The sequence below is a fragment of the Seriola aureovittata genome, chromosome 9 (genome assembly GCF_021018895.1).
Source record: "Seriola aureovittata isolate HTS-2021-v1 ecotype China chromosome 9, ASM2101889v1, whole genome shotgun sequence".
Lineage (NCBI taxonomy): Eukaryota > Metazoa > Chordata > Actinopteri > Carangiformes > Carangidae > Seriola > Seriola aureovittata.
The window spans coordinates 31,768-47,148 of NC_079372.1; the positions used below are offsets into that span (position 1 = coordinate 31,768).

The 15,381-nt window shown below is 43.3% G+C and overlaps 1 protein-coding gene across 1 annotated transcript; it reads left to right on the forward strand.

Moving 5' to 3' along the window:
• The first annotated feature begins 9,411 nt into the window (after window positions 1-9,411).
• LOC130174854 (charged multivesicular body protein 4b-like) lies at window positions 9,412-14,761 on the forward strand. Its single transcript, XM_056385085.1, has 5 exons — window positions 9,412-9,751; window positions 11,508-11,685; window positions 12,166-12,280; window positions 12,944-13,070; window positions 13,365-14,761. The coding sequence occupies exons 1-5, from the start codon at window positions 9,568-9,570 to the stop codon at window positions 13,427-13,429; spliced, it is 669 nt and encodes a 222-aa protein (XP_056241060.1). The 5' UTR covers window positions 9,412-9,567; the 3' UTR covers window positions 13,430-14,761.
• Window positions 14,762-15,381: the final 620 nt, after the last annotated feature.

Consider the following 15,381-nt stretch of genomic DNA (forward strand, 5'->3'; position numbering starts at 1 on the left):
CACCAGTACGTTTTGCTTCTTTGTAAAAACATAGTTTCAATCTAAATAAAAGATGTTAGGCAGTCTTGTTTTACTTCAGTGCACATAATTTTACAATGGTAATAACACACCACAAATAGAGTAACACACCCTCAAATAAATTAGTTTAGCTGCTCTTTGATTTGTAAAGTTCTTCTATCAGCAGATAGTGTGCATATAATATATGAATTCAGAGGAGTCATTTCTTTAGTAACAATCAAGCATTTATTTACATCAAATGAGGAACTTATAATCAGTGATAATAAAAAAAACTGTAGGATTCACTGGATCCATATAAAAAATTGTGAGACACAACATAGATATATGTTTGCAAGACTAAATGCCCTGTCCAGTTGTTTTAGTCAGTACAGGTATCTAGCCTATAGGAGCTGTGTGATCTGGTGCTGGGGCTTCCTTGGTTGCAGAATCTGGGTCGTCATTCCAGCCTGCGTGGTCCTGCGCATCAGTGCCGTGTTTCCTGACGCCACAGGCCGGTATGTGGGTTTTAGACTGGCCCATGATAGAACCGGGACACATAGCTGGATATGACCTCCTCCTTCTCAGGCCGCTCGACTGTGCAGTGAGGTCCTCTGGGATGGGGATGGCCAAAGCAGCTTCTGTGTATGGTCCCAGGTCACAAAGACTTTTTCAAATATGAGGTCCACCACATTCCCTGTTTGATAAAACACAAAAGATTTTGTTTACATTTTTCACTTTTTTGTTGTTTTTTTACAAAACAATGACTGAGTCTGTTTCTAAATACCTCCTGATATTTTCTTTACTGTATTTTGTTGTTGATGGAACTGTCATAACATTATATGTGCAATATTTAATACAATGTGTACAAAACATTTTTTGGTTGAAAAATAAAATAATATAACACTTATAGAATGTCAGCCCAGTCTTAATTGGTTTAGCTCTGCATTCTCCCTTCATGGCCTTTGGAAATTGGACCTTGAACAGTGGTTCACCTTCTTTTGTTTGGGCTTGTGGTCGGTCAGCATTTTCATTGTAGTACATGGCAGCCAGGTGACAGATGATGACAGAAACCTTAGCCTACACACTCTCACAAGTTGTAAGTAACCACAGCTTCATTTACCTGCACATTATTCCAAGACTGATAAATGACTGTTAGGTTTATCAAAAGTAGATGCACTTCAGATGGCTACAGACCTGTACTTCTGATGTGAGGCTGAAGATCTTCAAGGATAACTGTGTGCCTGCAGTGGGTCAGTCTGGCATGCAACACCCCTTGTTGCAGGAAGCTGTATAGATGGCCTGAACAGAGGAAACAGAGATTACACCAACATCTCCTCAAATGTGTAGTTATGGCAACAGCTGCAAACAGTGCAAGAATGATAACAGATGCTCTCAATTATGTGTAAACTGGGTTGTCGATAGCTTGTAAATGCTGCAAATAGCTCATTATATGTGCAAGATGCAAAAAATGTGTATTATAGACTATCCCCTTGGACATATCCCCTTAACTCTGCGCTTATCTAGATATTCCCTACAGGCACTGTATCTGTGAACATGATATAAACGTTAAAACGGCCGTTATAAGGCATGACTCTCAATAATAACTTTCACAGCACTAATAAACAAGCCCGGACACCTATGCTAATCACTACAGAGCCTATTTTTAGTCCGAATTTTACCTGCTTGACTTTACAGACAGCTAAAACGCCTTTAAAATATAATACATTTAACAGGGTGGCTCTTATCAATGTCACATGGCGATACCAAGCAGAAGAGTTACATACAATCTGTACCCCGCTATACCGGCTGCGCGTCGACGACGCTAAACGTTAGCCACGTTAGCTGCCATGCTAACAACACACGCAACAGGCTCTCGTGAACAAACAGTAAAGCAACATAAAATGGTAAAACTTACAGCTCCGAAGTTCAAAGTTGGGTCACGGACAGTCGGTACTGATCCAAGCTTTATCTTGAGACTTGTAGGAAATCCTGCGTTGTCCTGGCCCTCGTTGAGAAAGCAGTCCGAGGTGAAATGGTTAGCACACACGTACAACACTTTCGGAGTTGGAGCGGGAACATTTCCATCAAAAATAAAATTAATCCACTGGGTCTTCAGATCCTCGGGCGTAGGGATTTAAAAAAGACTCCTGTGTTGGTTTGTGCAGCCAACAACAAAGCAACTACTGTGTTTCGCTCGTACCTTCGACATTGTTCTACCGAAAGCCAGTGTTCGCGAGGGAAGTAACGATACCGTCTGTAACACGGACTCAGAGGGCGGAACACACACCTAGCTCGGGGAGCGTCACCCATCCGGGGGGAGGGGCATCGCCCTTCTTGACGTCACCAGGGGCGAATCTCCAATCCGCTCGTTTGAGCACACATTTCTTGAAAGGTGGAGAAAGCAAAAGAACGAGAGGATGGACTTTTCTCATGTTTGGGGGGTCCGTAGACACGCCAGGGACACATACTACCGATAGAAAACCATGGAAAAGTGCATTTTGCATAATAGGTCCCCTTTAATACTTTTACCATATATTATTGTAGCGAGAGTGAGGGGGATTCCCCCCCAGTGAGTGACGTCAGGAGAGGGGACTCCTGTGTGTAATGAATGATTTGGTGCAGCTGTGACTGATGGCAACATGAGGAGAGACGAACAGTGAAAAGACGGACAGAAGGAGCATGACGGGGTTGGAGCAACACGTTCAGCGGCGCGGCACTCTGGTAGCAAGGGTGTCGTTCGCAGTTATATAGAGCTGCCGGCGACGAAGACAGGTAGTCAGGGGGAAGCTGTTCCTGTGTTAGGAGGGGAGGCTTTAGTCTCCTGTAGCCAAACTAGGGCCCACTTTAGAGAGTGTTGTGCTGCTACTGCTCCCTGTGTGCTACCTGGCGTATTGTCTCCGCTTTCATCCGGCTGCCAACCAGTTTCTGCCTCGCCGTCCAGTGAAGCCGTTTCCCCGGGGCACAAGCTCAGACCCCGGGGGAGGGTCTCACCGTGTAGACGAGTTAAGTATATTTTACGAACTTTATCTTTATTTCCCTGCGTTGATTATTTATGTATATGTATTGTGTGGTCAGCCATTTTTGTAGTTTTAATAGTGTGGAGTGGGAGGGCTGATTAAAGGGGAAGTGACGTGTCGTGGGTGGGGCATTGTGGCTTACCTGTAGTGCCTCGTAGCGGAGGGTGCCAGCATGTCAAATATTGCCTAAAGCTTAGCCGTGTGGGTGTGGTGTGTCAGTATAGCGTGCCGTGTTCAAAGGTGTGCCTCAAACGCTAGTCAGACTAGCCCTGTGTGCAGTGTGGGGAATGTGTGTTTAGAGCAAGTCTTTTGTAATGCAATGTCTGCTGTCGTGCCGTTGACACAGAGCTTCAAACTAAATAGCATGTTAGTTATTACTCACAAATCCCTGAGTTGTCATCTGGAACCTGGGTGAACAATGAGGAACTGGGTGATGCCCGGTGATGGAAACCATGAGTGGTAGGCTGGAGACAACAGTCCAGCTGCGCAGAAGACTTCTGCTCCTTGGTGTGTTTCCTGGTCCCCTCTGTCTAAGTGGACAAGTGTGTACAAGAGTTTTCTCTGTAACTTTACTCTTTCACTTCACTCATTTAGTCTCTCATGCCGAGTCCATGTAATCCTTAAACCATCTGGCAACATTAACACATACTAGTAAGCCCGTCTTCGTCTTTGTCGTCTCCCGCTTATCCGGATCGAGGTCGCGGGGGCAGCAGCCTCAGCAAAGAGGTCCAGACAGCCCTCTCTCCAGCCACTTCCACCAGCTCCTCCGGGAGAATCCCGATGCGTTCCAAGGCCAGCCGAGAGATATAATCCCTCCTCCCGGTGGGACATGCCCGAAACACCTCCCCGGGGAGGCGTCCGGGAGGCATCCTCACCAGATGCCCGAACCACCTCAACTGGCTCCTCTCGACATGGAGGAGCAGCGGTTCTACTCCGAGTCCCTCCCGGATGACCGAGCTCCCTATTTCTAAGGCTGAGCCCGGCCACCCTGCGGAGGAAACTCATTTCGGCCGCTTGTATTCACGATCTCATTCTTTCGGTCATTAACCAAAGCTCATGACCATAGGTGAGGATTGGAACGTAGATCGACCGGTAAATCGAGAGCTCGCCTTCCGGCTTAGCTCCCTCTTCCCCACAACGGACTGGTTCAGCACCCGCATCACTGCTGACGCCGCCCCAATCCGCCTGTCGATCTCCCGCTCCATCCTACCCTCACTCGTGAACAAGATCCCGAGATACTTAAACTCCTCCACCTGAGGCAGAGCCTCCCCCCCGACCCGGAGCGGGCAATCCACCCGTTTCCGGCTGAGAACCATGGCCTCAGACTTGGAGGTGCAGATCTTCATCCCAGTGGCTTCACACTCGGCCGCGAACCGCCCAAGCGAGAGCTGAAGGTCGTCGCTCGATGAAGCTAAGAGGACCACATCATCCGCAAAAAGCAGAGACAAGATCCTCCCGCCACCAAACCCAAACCCCTCCACCACCCGGCTGCGCCTAGAAATTCTGTCCATAAAAGTTATGAACAGAACCGGTGACAAAGGGCAGCCCTGGCGGAGTCCAACCCCCACCGGGAAGAAGTCTGACTTACTGCCGGCTACGCGAACCAGACTCTCACTCCTTTGGTACAGGGACTTAATGGCCGCTAACAAGGGGCCATCCACCCCATACTCCCGGAGCGCCCCCCAGAGGAAGCCCCTGGGAACACAGTCGTAAGCTTTCTCCAAATCCACAAAACACATGTGGACTGGATTGGCAAACTCCCATGCTCCCTCCAGCACCCTTGCGAGGGTAAAGAGCTGGTCCACAGTTCCACGCCCAGGACGAAAACCACATTGCTCCTCCTCGATCTGAGGTTCAACTATCAACCGGACCCTCTTTTCCAGTACCCTGGCATAGACCTTACCAGGGAGGCTGAGGAGTGTAATTCCCCAGTAGTTGGAATACACCCTCTGGTCACCCTTCTTAAAGATGGGGACCACCACCCCAGTTTGCCACTCCAGAGGCACTGCCCCCGATGTCCACGCAATGTTGCAGAGGCGTGTCAACCAAGACAGTCCTACAACCTCCAGAGCCTTGAGATACCCAGGGCAGATCTCATCAACCCCCGGGACTCCGCCACCGCGCAGTTGTTTTACTACCTCGGCGACTTCTGCCCCGGAGATTAGACCATCCATCCCCAGGTCTCTTGGCTCTGTTTCCTCCACGGAATACATGTTGGTGGGATTGAGGAGCTCCTCAAAGTATTCCTTCCACCGTCCGACTATATCCTCAGTTGACGTCAGCAGCTCCCCGCCCCCACTGTGAACAGTGTGTGCGACTTGCCGCCTTCCTCCCCTGAGTCGCCGGACGGTTTGCCAGAACCTTTTTGGAGCCGATTGATAGTCTTCCTCCATAGTCTCACTGAACTCCCACACCCGAGTTTTTGCCTCAGTAACTGCCGCGGCTGCGCTCCGCTTGGCCCGCCGGTACCAGTCAGCTGATTCCGGAGACCCACAGGCCAACCATGCCCAATAGGCCTCCTTCTTCAGCCTGACGGCTTCCCCCACCCCTGGTGTCCACCAGCGGGTACGGGGGTTACCACCACGACTGGCCCCAGCTACCTTGCGGCCGCAGCTTGCAACAAGTTCTTGGTTCTACTGCCAGGCCCTCACAACCCGTTTCGGCCTGCCAGGTCTGCGCGGCGTCTTTCCCCGCCATCTGATCCAACTCATCACTAGGTGGTGGTCGGTTGACAACTCTGCTCCTCTCTTCACCCGAGTGTCCAAAACATACGGCCGCAGGTCTGATGATACGACTACAAAGTCGATCATAGACCAGCGACCTAGGGTGTCCTGGTTCCATGTGCACCTATGGACGTCCTTATGCTTGAACATGGTGTTAGTTATGGCCAAGCTGTGACTAGCACAGAAGTCCAATAACTGAACGCCGCTCGGGTTCAGATCGGGCAGGCCGTTCCTCCCCACCACACCCTTCCAGGTCACGCTGTTATTGCCCACGTGAGCGTTGAAGTCTCCCAATAGGACAATGGAGTCCCCTTTCGGGGCACTTGCCAGCACCCGTCCCAAGGACTCCAAAAAAGCGGGAGAACCCGATCCCCAAGCCAAAGGCGCAGGGACGCAACAATTTCGTCCACTGGGGTAAACTCCAACATACAGGCAGAGAGCCTGGGGGACACCAAAAAGCCCACCCCGGCCCTCCGCCTCTCACCCGGAGCAAAGAGGAGAGACCAGCCCCTCTCAAGGACTTGGGTTCCGGAGCCGACGCTATGTGTCGAGGTGAGGCCGACTATATCTAGCCGGTATCGCTCAACCTCTTCCACAAGCTCCCGCTCTTTCCGCGCCAAAGAGATGACATTCCATGTTCCAAAAACCAGTTTCCATAACCGAGGATCGGACCGCCAAGGCCCCCGCCTTGGTCTGCTGCCCAATCCACACTACACCAGATCCCGCTGACTCTTCGGGCTCTTGATATTTCTTATCATTAGTATCTTCTGAACCGTTCTTCGTCTGGCCCTTCACCTGGGACCAATCTGCCTTGGGAGACCCTACCAGGAGCAAAATGCCCCCGACAACATAGCTCCTAGGGTCATTAGGGCTCTCAAACTCCTCCACCACGGTAAGGTGACGGTTCAAGGAGGAGCATACTAGTAACACACAGTAAAATTAGCTACTTCTACATTGGAAAAAAATGCTAGCAAAATGCTATCATGGCTAGTGCGCTAATCACGGTTAGCTTTTCACTTTAAGCAGTATAAACATACACACTTAATGACATTTGTTTATCCATCTATAGAATTATTTAATCTGAAATAAACAGCATGAACTCAAACAACATCATGAAAAAATAGTAGAGTAAATGTTTTATTGTAAAATTACAGTATTTATCTGTAATTAAGGGTAAGGTAATTTAATGTGGTAAATGTGGTAAATCTTATTAGTTTTACATTTATGTGCACTTGTAATTCTGGATGCTAATGTAACAACTTTTTTTCATTACATCAAACATTCAAACTTCAAACAAAAAAAAGTTTGAAGTACCGGAATGTATCCCAGCATGTAATGGAAGGTAAGCAGAAAAATTGTTTATCACATCAACAACACACAATCACACACACAGGCACACGCGCACACATAATTAATAAAACTTTACCATACATTATTAGATTTTTATTCATACCCTACAAAAACAATATTTGACCTAATTGGTCAAAATGAAATAGCCTACAAATAAAACTAAATACACACATTTCTGTATTTAAAAAAAAAATCATATTTTTCTATTGTTGCTATGTTACCACGCTGAAACAAATGCTATTGGCTGTCTCATCGTGAGCATTTGAGCATGATTGGTTGATCTGACTGTCATCAAGGCATCTGGCCAATGACAACTGTGCGCACCTCTCAGGTATAATTTGAAAATATGTATTGAGTGGGAGTGCTGCTGCTGGGTGTTGGCACTCCGCACTGCTACTTGGTCGTCTGTTACCTGGATTATTTTATATCTGCCAAATTCTTATTTGAATACTAGGAAAGGTCGGACGGAATCTGTTTGGTCACCTAAGAGAAGTTAAGCGGATTTATATCTTACAAAAATATCAAGTTTATGTTTAGTTCTATGTGCTTATATACAGTACATATTATATACAGCTCATTCACACTATTTGCCTTTCTTTTTTTATCCTAATAAGTAGCTGTAAGGTTTGGATGGTGGTGAACCCTTACAACCAAGATGAAGGCCAGTAGGATTGAGGTGCAAGCGTGATGGAGAAATTAACAGCATCAGTCACATAAGGATTGGTTTCAGAGCTCTGATTTTTGTTTACTGGTGACCATAGGCAAACTACAAAAGAAGTCCTACAGCTCTTACATATATGTAGCAGAATGGCCTGACAACAATAGCAGTCTGGCTGATGTAGCAGGTCGCAATGGATGGCAGCAGCAAAGGTGACCCCCCCCCGACACACTACTCTGCTTTCCCACCTGGTATAACTACCCACAGTCTCTACCAAAACATTACATAGTGAAGGACCCCTGAGCACTACCGCCATAAATTTAGAATACATATTTACAATTTAACCTTACTCATATTTACATACACAAGATACACCTGACTTTTGGCCTAACCCAGATTAAATAAAATGCATAATAAACTAAAGAAATACCAAACAAAAGCCAAACTTAACAAAAACCCCTCTACCCACTCCCCTCTCTCTTTCCTGCCCAATTGGTACATCCTAACAGGGTAATTTACACCTGCTGAGTCCAGTGGCTGCATTTCCATGTGTGCACTCCATGAAAACACGCCCCCCTGGAAGTAGACCTCAAAGAGAGAGTGATTAGTAGAGGTTCCCAAAATAAAAGCACAACATAACAAAAATGAACTTCCTGTATTAGTCAATGTGTGTTGTTTTTCACCTTAGTGAGGGGGATGCTTGCCAGCTCCCCCACAGTAACATACTGCTCTGATCATGGGTACTATCTTCATCTCTAATGTGGTTTTCCTTAACTAGTTATGAAATAAGTACAATAAAGTGATTTGATAAACAGCTGAGAACCCCACCCACCCACCCCCAAGAAGTATTTTGTGCGGTTACTGATCTCAGCAGCATGGAAGTTATTAGTAAGAAGCATGTCAATTATTCAAAGGTAACAGCTCTGAGATATAACTGAATATTCTTTGGTGTGTCCAACTGTAACACAGTCACAGCCAAGGACCCAACATAACATAACAAATCAAGTTGTCTTGTTAAGTTATGTTATCAGTGACATTGTGTTAAACGAAATTTCCAAAAATGGTTAAAAAAAGTTATAAAAAATCAATTCACATGAATTAAAATCATTAAAAGCAGCACATCCTTACATTTTGAGAAGTGGGAACAATGAAACCTTTTTCATGTTGTTATGAAAAATTACTTAAAAGATAAGGCTGTTGAATCAACAAACAGGCTACCATTAAAAGACCAAAACCAACAATGTTTTCCAAAGTTCTCAACATTTTCTTATTTATATTAATTTATATTAATTTTCTCAACTGTCAATCAGTTAATCGATCATGCAGTACATACTGTTGAGTAGTTAAATGTATAACAAAGCATCACCTTTTATAAGCTTCTAACATGTTTTGTATATAAAAATCTGAATTTGTAGAATAACTAAGTCTGTCAAATATATGTGCTATATATATGTATTCAATTAAGCAATCGCCGTACAGAGAAAACAGAGAGAATGTTAAAATAAGAAGGAAAAACAAATAGACCATAGAATAGAACAATAATAAAAGATCAAAGTAAAGATGATTAAAAAACAGATTTAAAGCACTGCAGTAATTTTTGGTGCTGCAGTTGCCCAGCAGGTGGCGACAGAGAAGCAACAAGCGACGCAAAAATGACGTCATCGGGCCTCCAGGAAGTAGAGAAACATCAACAATCCTTCCAGGTTCAGGCTGGAGCGAAGTGTCAGTGTAGTCCAACAGCGAGGTAGCCGAGCCTCATTTACTCTGGTATTACGGGGATTTGTTTATTTTTTGATAAATAGTGTGTTGTAGTTTTCCAAATATGTCGCTGTTTGGTAAGATATTTGGAGGAGGAGGAAAAGGAGGTAAGGGACCGAGCCCACAGGAGGCGATCCAGAAACTCCGAGAGACGGAGGAGATGCTAACGAAGAAACAGGAATTTCTGGAGAAAAAGATCGAACAGGAGCTGCAGATCGCCAAGAAAAATGGCACAAAAAACAAACGAGGTGAGATTTTAGGGTGCGATTTCCTTATAGTTTCTGCTTTTTACCCCAAACTGCCTGGCCAACAACCCGAAGCTAAGTATTAGTCCGTTAGCTAAGTTGGCTAAGTTTGCCGAGCTGTCGTAACTGTTGGCAGCCCCGCCGAGCGTCGTTATCACGACTGTGGTAAACAGCCTAGGTAGAGAAGAGTTTCACTGACTGCAGGACAGATTTGGTTATCTTAATGTTGATTATCGGGAACTTATTTTCTCTCAGCGAGCATTGTCTTCTGCTAACATGTCTCTGGTGGTCCTCTTTTCGTGTGATTGACCAAGGCCATTAAACATAATCGAAAGACTCAGTTGAAGGTGTGGCACTACAGTTTTAGTCAAGTCTCCTACCGCACACAAACTGCCCATAAATATATTGGCTCAGTGTGTCAGGACAAGGGTTGAGTACTGGAATCTTAAAAGGACGTGGTAGCAATGAGAGGGGCACGTGTTTGCACCTTGGTCATAGGTCTGTACTGAAACCTATGGACTTCTAGCAGGTTGCACAGATGCCTGCAGTATTATGATGGGCAATATGGAAACAAGTTATTACAGTGACCATCAGACCATAATCTGGTACAACATAATACAAACTTTATTTATGTTTATACATATATAGAATGAAAAAAAGCAGGTGAAAACATAATGTAGCTGAACAGGTGAAAAAGCTGCATCATGAAAAGTATGACATGGACAATGCTGGCAATTGATACAAAACCACCTTAAGCAGTCGATCAGATTATGATAACATGAAATCACATTGCATTACAGACTGCATACTAAAGCCAGAAGTGACATGATCACTGGCCATGATGTTTTCTTCCTTTCAACAACAATGTCCTCGCTTATTCTTTATGTAAAGATTTTAGTAGGTGTGTTACATGATAAATGCTCTAGTTGATGTCAAGCTCATTTGAGATCGAACTGGAATGTTGTTGACAATGTTTGATAATTTGTTGTAAGGGTGGTGTTAGAGAAACTAATACCCAAACTAAATTTCATGCCAACCTGGTCACTGGTTGTTGAGATATGTTACTCTCCACCAAAGTGTTGGACAAAGTGAAAAAGTGATGGACAGGCTGACCAGTGGATTGATAAATATCATCACAAGTGCAACACAAAATATTGTTGTTATTACAATGAAAGAAAATAATGAATATTTTTTAAGTTTTCCATTCAGTGAAGAATCAGTGGAGGTTGGCAGGAGTTATATTTCATTAAATGTGAAAGGATTGTCCCTCTACTTGGCTAGAATACTACATTGCCTTTACTCTAATCATTTCCTCCTCCAGCTCCACAAAGGGTGACAGAATTGGTCAGCTCAGCATGGTGCTTTCTGATAGTGTCTTCAGCCTATCAGGTGTTTGAGTTAGTGGTTGTGGTCATGTGACGACTTCAGCTAAGTCATTTCTACTTTCCCATCTTTCCATTGCATCTGCCAACAAGCTTTATCTAATTCTCCTCCTTGTTGTTTGAATTGTCACTAACATTTTCGATAAACATGTATGTCACTGGTGGATCACTCAATTTCACAGAGCATAAGATATGGTGCTAACTAACACTGCAGGTTCAAGCTCCAGTGACATTACTGTTCAATCAATCCCTGTGATACACTGCTTTACTTCACTCACTCATTGAATTACATCTGTACACTGTCAATCTGTTTTTGTGACAATCCGATCATCCTGACTTGTTCTCAGCTCATCTTCTCTCTGCCTTTCTCTCCTCAGCGGCTCTGCAAGCTTTGAAAAGAAAGAAGCGTTACGAGAAGCAGCTCGCTCAGATTGATGGCACGCTGTCAACCATTGAGTTCCAGAGGGAGGCTCTGGAGAACGCCAACACCAACACTGAAGTGCTCAAGAACATGGGCTTTGCTGCCAAAGCCATGAAATCTGCCCATGAAAACATGTGAGAGCGGGCATCTACTCACTGATTACGTTCCTCAGAATTTGACTGATCGATCAATTGGACTGAAGTGAAGCATGTTTATAAAAACCTCATCGCTTCTTAATTGCCTTCATAGGACCACAGGGACAGTAAAAAATATTCAGTCTGTTTTAAATCAATAGAAAGATTATGGTGAATATACACAGTAATACCTCGCTAATCCAAACCCATCAGCATTGGATATCATTTGAATCTGTAATACGGCTTGAATGACAAAATGAAACCTAAGTTACAAACAGTCCCCTGCTAAAGTGTTGACATATAATTTATAGATTAAATGGATAACATCAGTAGTTGCACATGCTGGCTACTTGTGCATTGCTGCATGCCTTATACATCACTCTGTGAATTTACCATCATGTAGGTCAATGACGCTTGGTTAAAGGATGCTGTAGTGCACACTGTTTTACTCAGAGTTGGTTCCTCTCGCTGTCATTTCAGGGACATTGACAAAGTGGATGACTTGATGCAGGACATTACAGAGCAGCAGGAGCTGGCCCAGGAAATCTCAGACGCCATCTCTAAACCTGTTGGTTTTGGAGAAGAGTTTGATGAGGTTCGTGAGATCTGATTTCACAGCTGTGAGATTTCTATTTTCTAAATGCACTGTGTGATTCTGAACTGGTTCTTGCTGATTTATTTTGAGATGGACTCTAACTGTTAATCCAGGTTAATCTGACATTACAGACCTTTCACACACCTGACCCACAAATATTATTGGTCAGCAGCCGAGCACATGATTTTTCTTGTATCCTGTTCAACATAGTGAATAATGGATCTGTTAGGCCTCACCCTTCATGCTGCCCTACCAGGCTAAACATTGCTTATTGACCTCTGTGTTTCTTGAGTTTTTTCTCAAGTGGCATTAAGGCTATTGAATCAACCTTAATTTTGAATGGTCTTACTCATAGATCGACATCCATGCAGTTGATCGTATCCTGGATGATATGGCAGAAAGAATAAATAAGTTCTTTCTCAATGTCTTGGTCAACTGACTTGGAAGTATTTAAATTTAACTGTAACTGAGATGTTTTACTCACCAAGTGCACAGACATACAAGATTACACAGCCTGAAACCAATTTTGAAAATGAAAATTACATTTCATATTTTATCTGTGTTTTTGTTAGGAACAACAACTTTATGTTTTTGGTGTTGCGTGAATTAGTTTGTGTTTATGCTCATCTACAATGCTGATTGCTGTGTTTGTGTCTTTCTCAGGATGAACTGCTGGCGGAGCTGGATGAGCTGGAACAGGAAGAGCTGGACAAAAACCTGCTGGAGATTGGGGGACCAGAGAATGTCCCCTTGCCCAATGTGCCTTCTTCTTCATTACCTTCCAGACCTGGTAAGACATTTTTGACAAGCCTATACTATGACTATGAGCTGACTACATCACTGGTTTCTATTAGTGAAAAGAATAGTTTTACATTTTGGGAAATATCCTGTTTAGATTTGTTGAGAAGCTCAAGACCATTAAATACTAGGATTTAAACTCAACTGGAAAAATAAAGGGTTTGTCACTATGGAGATCCCTGGGTCAGGATGAGGTCTGGAAGCCAGTGGATATCAGCAAAACATAACATGACCAATTTGTTTAATTTGTCTCACATCTTTTATTTCTGTCTTTTCACTCTTAAAGCCAAGAAAGAGGAGGATGAGGACGACATGGAGGACCTGCAGCGCTGGGCAATGGAAGCCATGTAAATGCAGCAACTGCCACATCATACCTGCTTCAGAGAGGGAAGAGGAAGGAGCGAGGAGGGAATGAATGGACTGATATTATGTTGTGTGTGAGTGTTTCTGTGTGTCTGAGGAGAGCTGACTGTCTACTTTATGTAACACTACAAAAAAGCAAAAATGCTGTAGTCTCTCTTTTTCCGTCCCCTTCACCACCTAAACCCAGAAACCCCCCGTCGCTCAATGAAAATGAGTGAGTCGGGGGCTTTTATATTGAAGCTCTATCACTGTACCTTGGCAAAGTTACCTAATATTTTTACCCTCGATTTTAATACAATACTAGCACTTCATGGTCCTTGTACTGGTCTGGGCTATTTCAGTGCCCACTGAGCTTATATTGAATGCAATATTATGAGCTCTGTGGTGCGATAAAGGAGTTGTTTTCAGATTAGTGTTATGGGCTCTGTGACATGGTTAATGTCACTGGATGACAGGGGAATATTCATGGGAGCTTAATCCTCCAAATATCTGTTTCTGACTCATATTTACCTGTATTTGTGGCGTTAAACTCGCTGGATTTTTTTTTTCTTTTTCATTTTTGAGAAAAGTAATAATCAATTGCTCCCTTTTTTTTTTCTTTAGTTATTGCTCTTGAAAATAGGAGAGTACTGAGCATGTGCTGGATGAAGAGGCTATGAGCTGTGTGTTTGCCAGAATCAGAACCTCATCTTTTGTTTCAGGCTGTGTGCTTTGTCCCCCCTCCCTCCCTACTCTTGTCGCTATTCTGCGAGGCCCCCCCCCAAAAAAAAAAAACAAAAACAAAAACTCCCGCAAATGCATTATCCCCAGTGGTACTTGTTATTTGGTGTAAATATCCCAAATATGTCTCTTTTTATAAAATACTGTATTTCTGCTGTCACAGAGAGGTTCTGTTGAGGTTGTGTGAAGCATGCAACAATGGGAAATCACTAAAACAGATAATGCACAGCTAGAAAGAGAGATGTTTAGCCTAATACTTTCATCCTGCTCTGTCTGTCTAAGTCCTCATGAGGGTTTTTGTTTTAAATTGTATAATGTTTAAAAAAATATATAATAATAAACTATTGTCACACCTTATTAACTGCATCCAGAAGGAGATGGTGGTTTAAAAAAGATTATAGTCAATCTACAACATCAGCGATTTGGAGTTTAAAGAGTTAATTCCTTTAGTTTTTCAAAGTCATGATGTACATTTTTTTACATTAAAAAAATAGAAAAACATAACACAAGGACGAATGGAGAAACATGTTTGCATTTCTATGTTTTATTTATCCAGATGAGAATATTATTTGCAAAATCATTAAAGGTTTTCAATTCTTTTATTGTAGTGGAAGCTTTATCTTTTCACTTTGTCATTGTGTGATAGCAGTGCATACAGTGTGTCAGTTTTTCACCTGTAGGTGTAGTTTTATAGGCTCACACAATCCATTTCATTATTGATTTATGGCAATTATTTTCTTGATTATATTCAGTTAAACCTTTTGTCATTTATAAAGTGTCAGAATATAGTATAAAAATCTCATTATAGTTTTCCATAGCCCTAGGAAAAGTCAAAATTCAAAACTCAAACATTTTAGGCCCAAAAATTTTTTAGAGGTCTCAAGCAACATGAGTAAATAACCTGTAAATACACTACAATTATAACGTAAGTAATGAGACCATAACCACTCATATTAAGGCCCTGTATCAAACAACTAACTATATTTGTCCTGCTTTTTTAGTTTTTTTGTGTTGCCTTTTGATACTCATAGTGTTTGACAATTACTAATCTTCATATTTCAGGACAATGTTAACTGGTAAATTCTCAAACCGCAATGAGACTTTTAACTCTAACCAGTTGTGTAATATTGTACATGCTAACAGGTGACCCTGTTCAGGCTTGCTCTGAAGGGTTTAAATTGGGCTTTAAATTTTGCTTTTTGGAGGGACATACTGTAAAA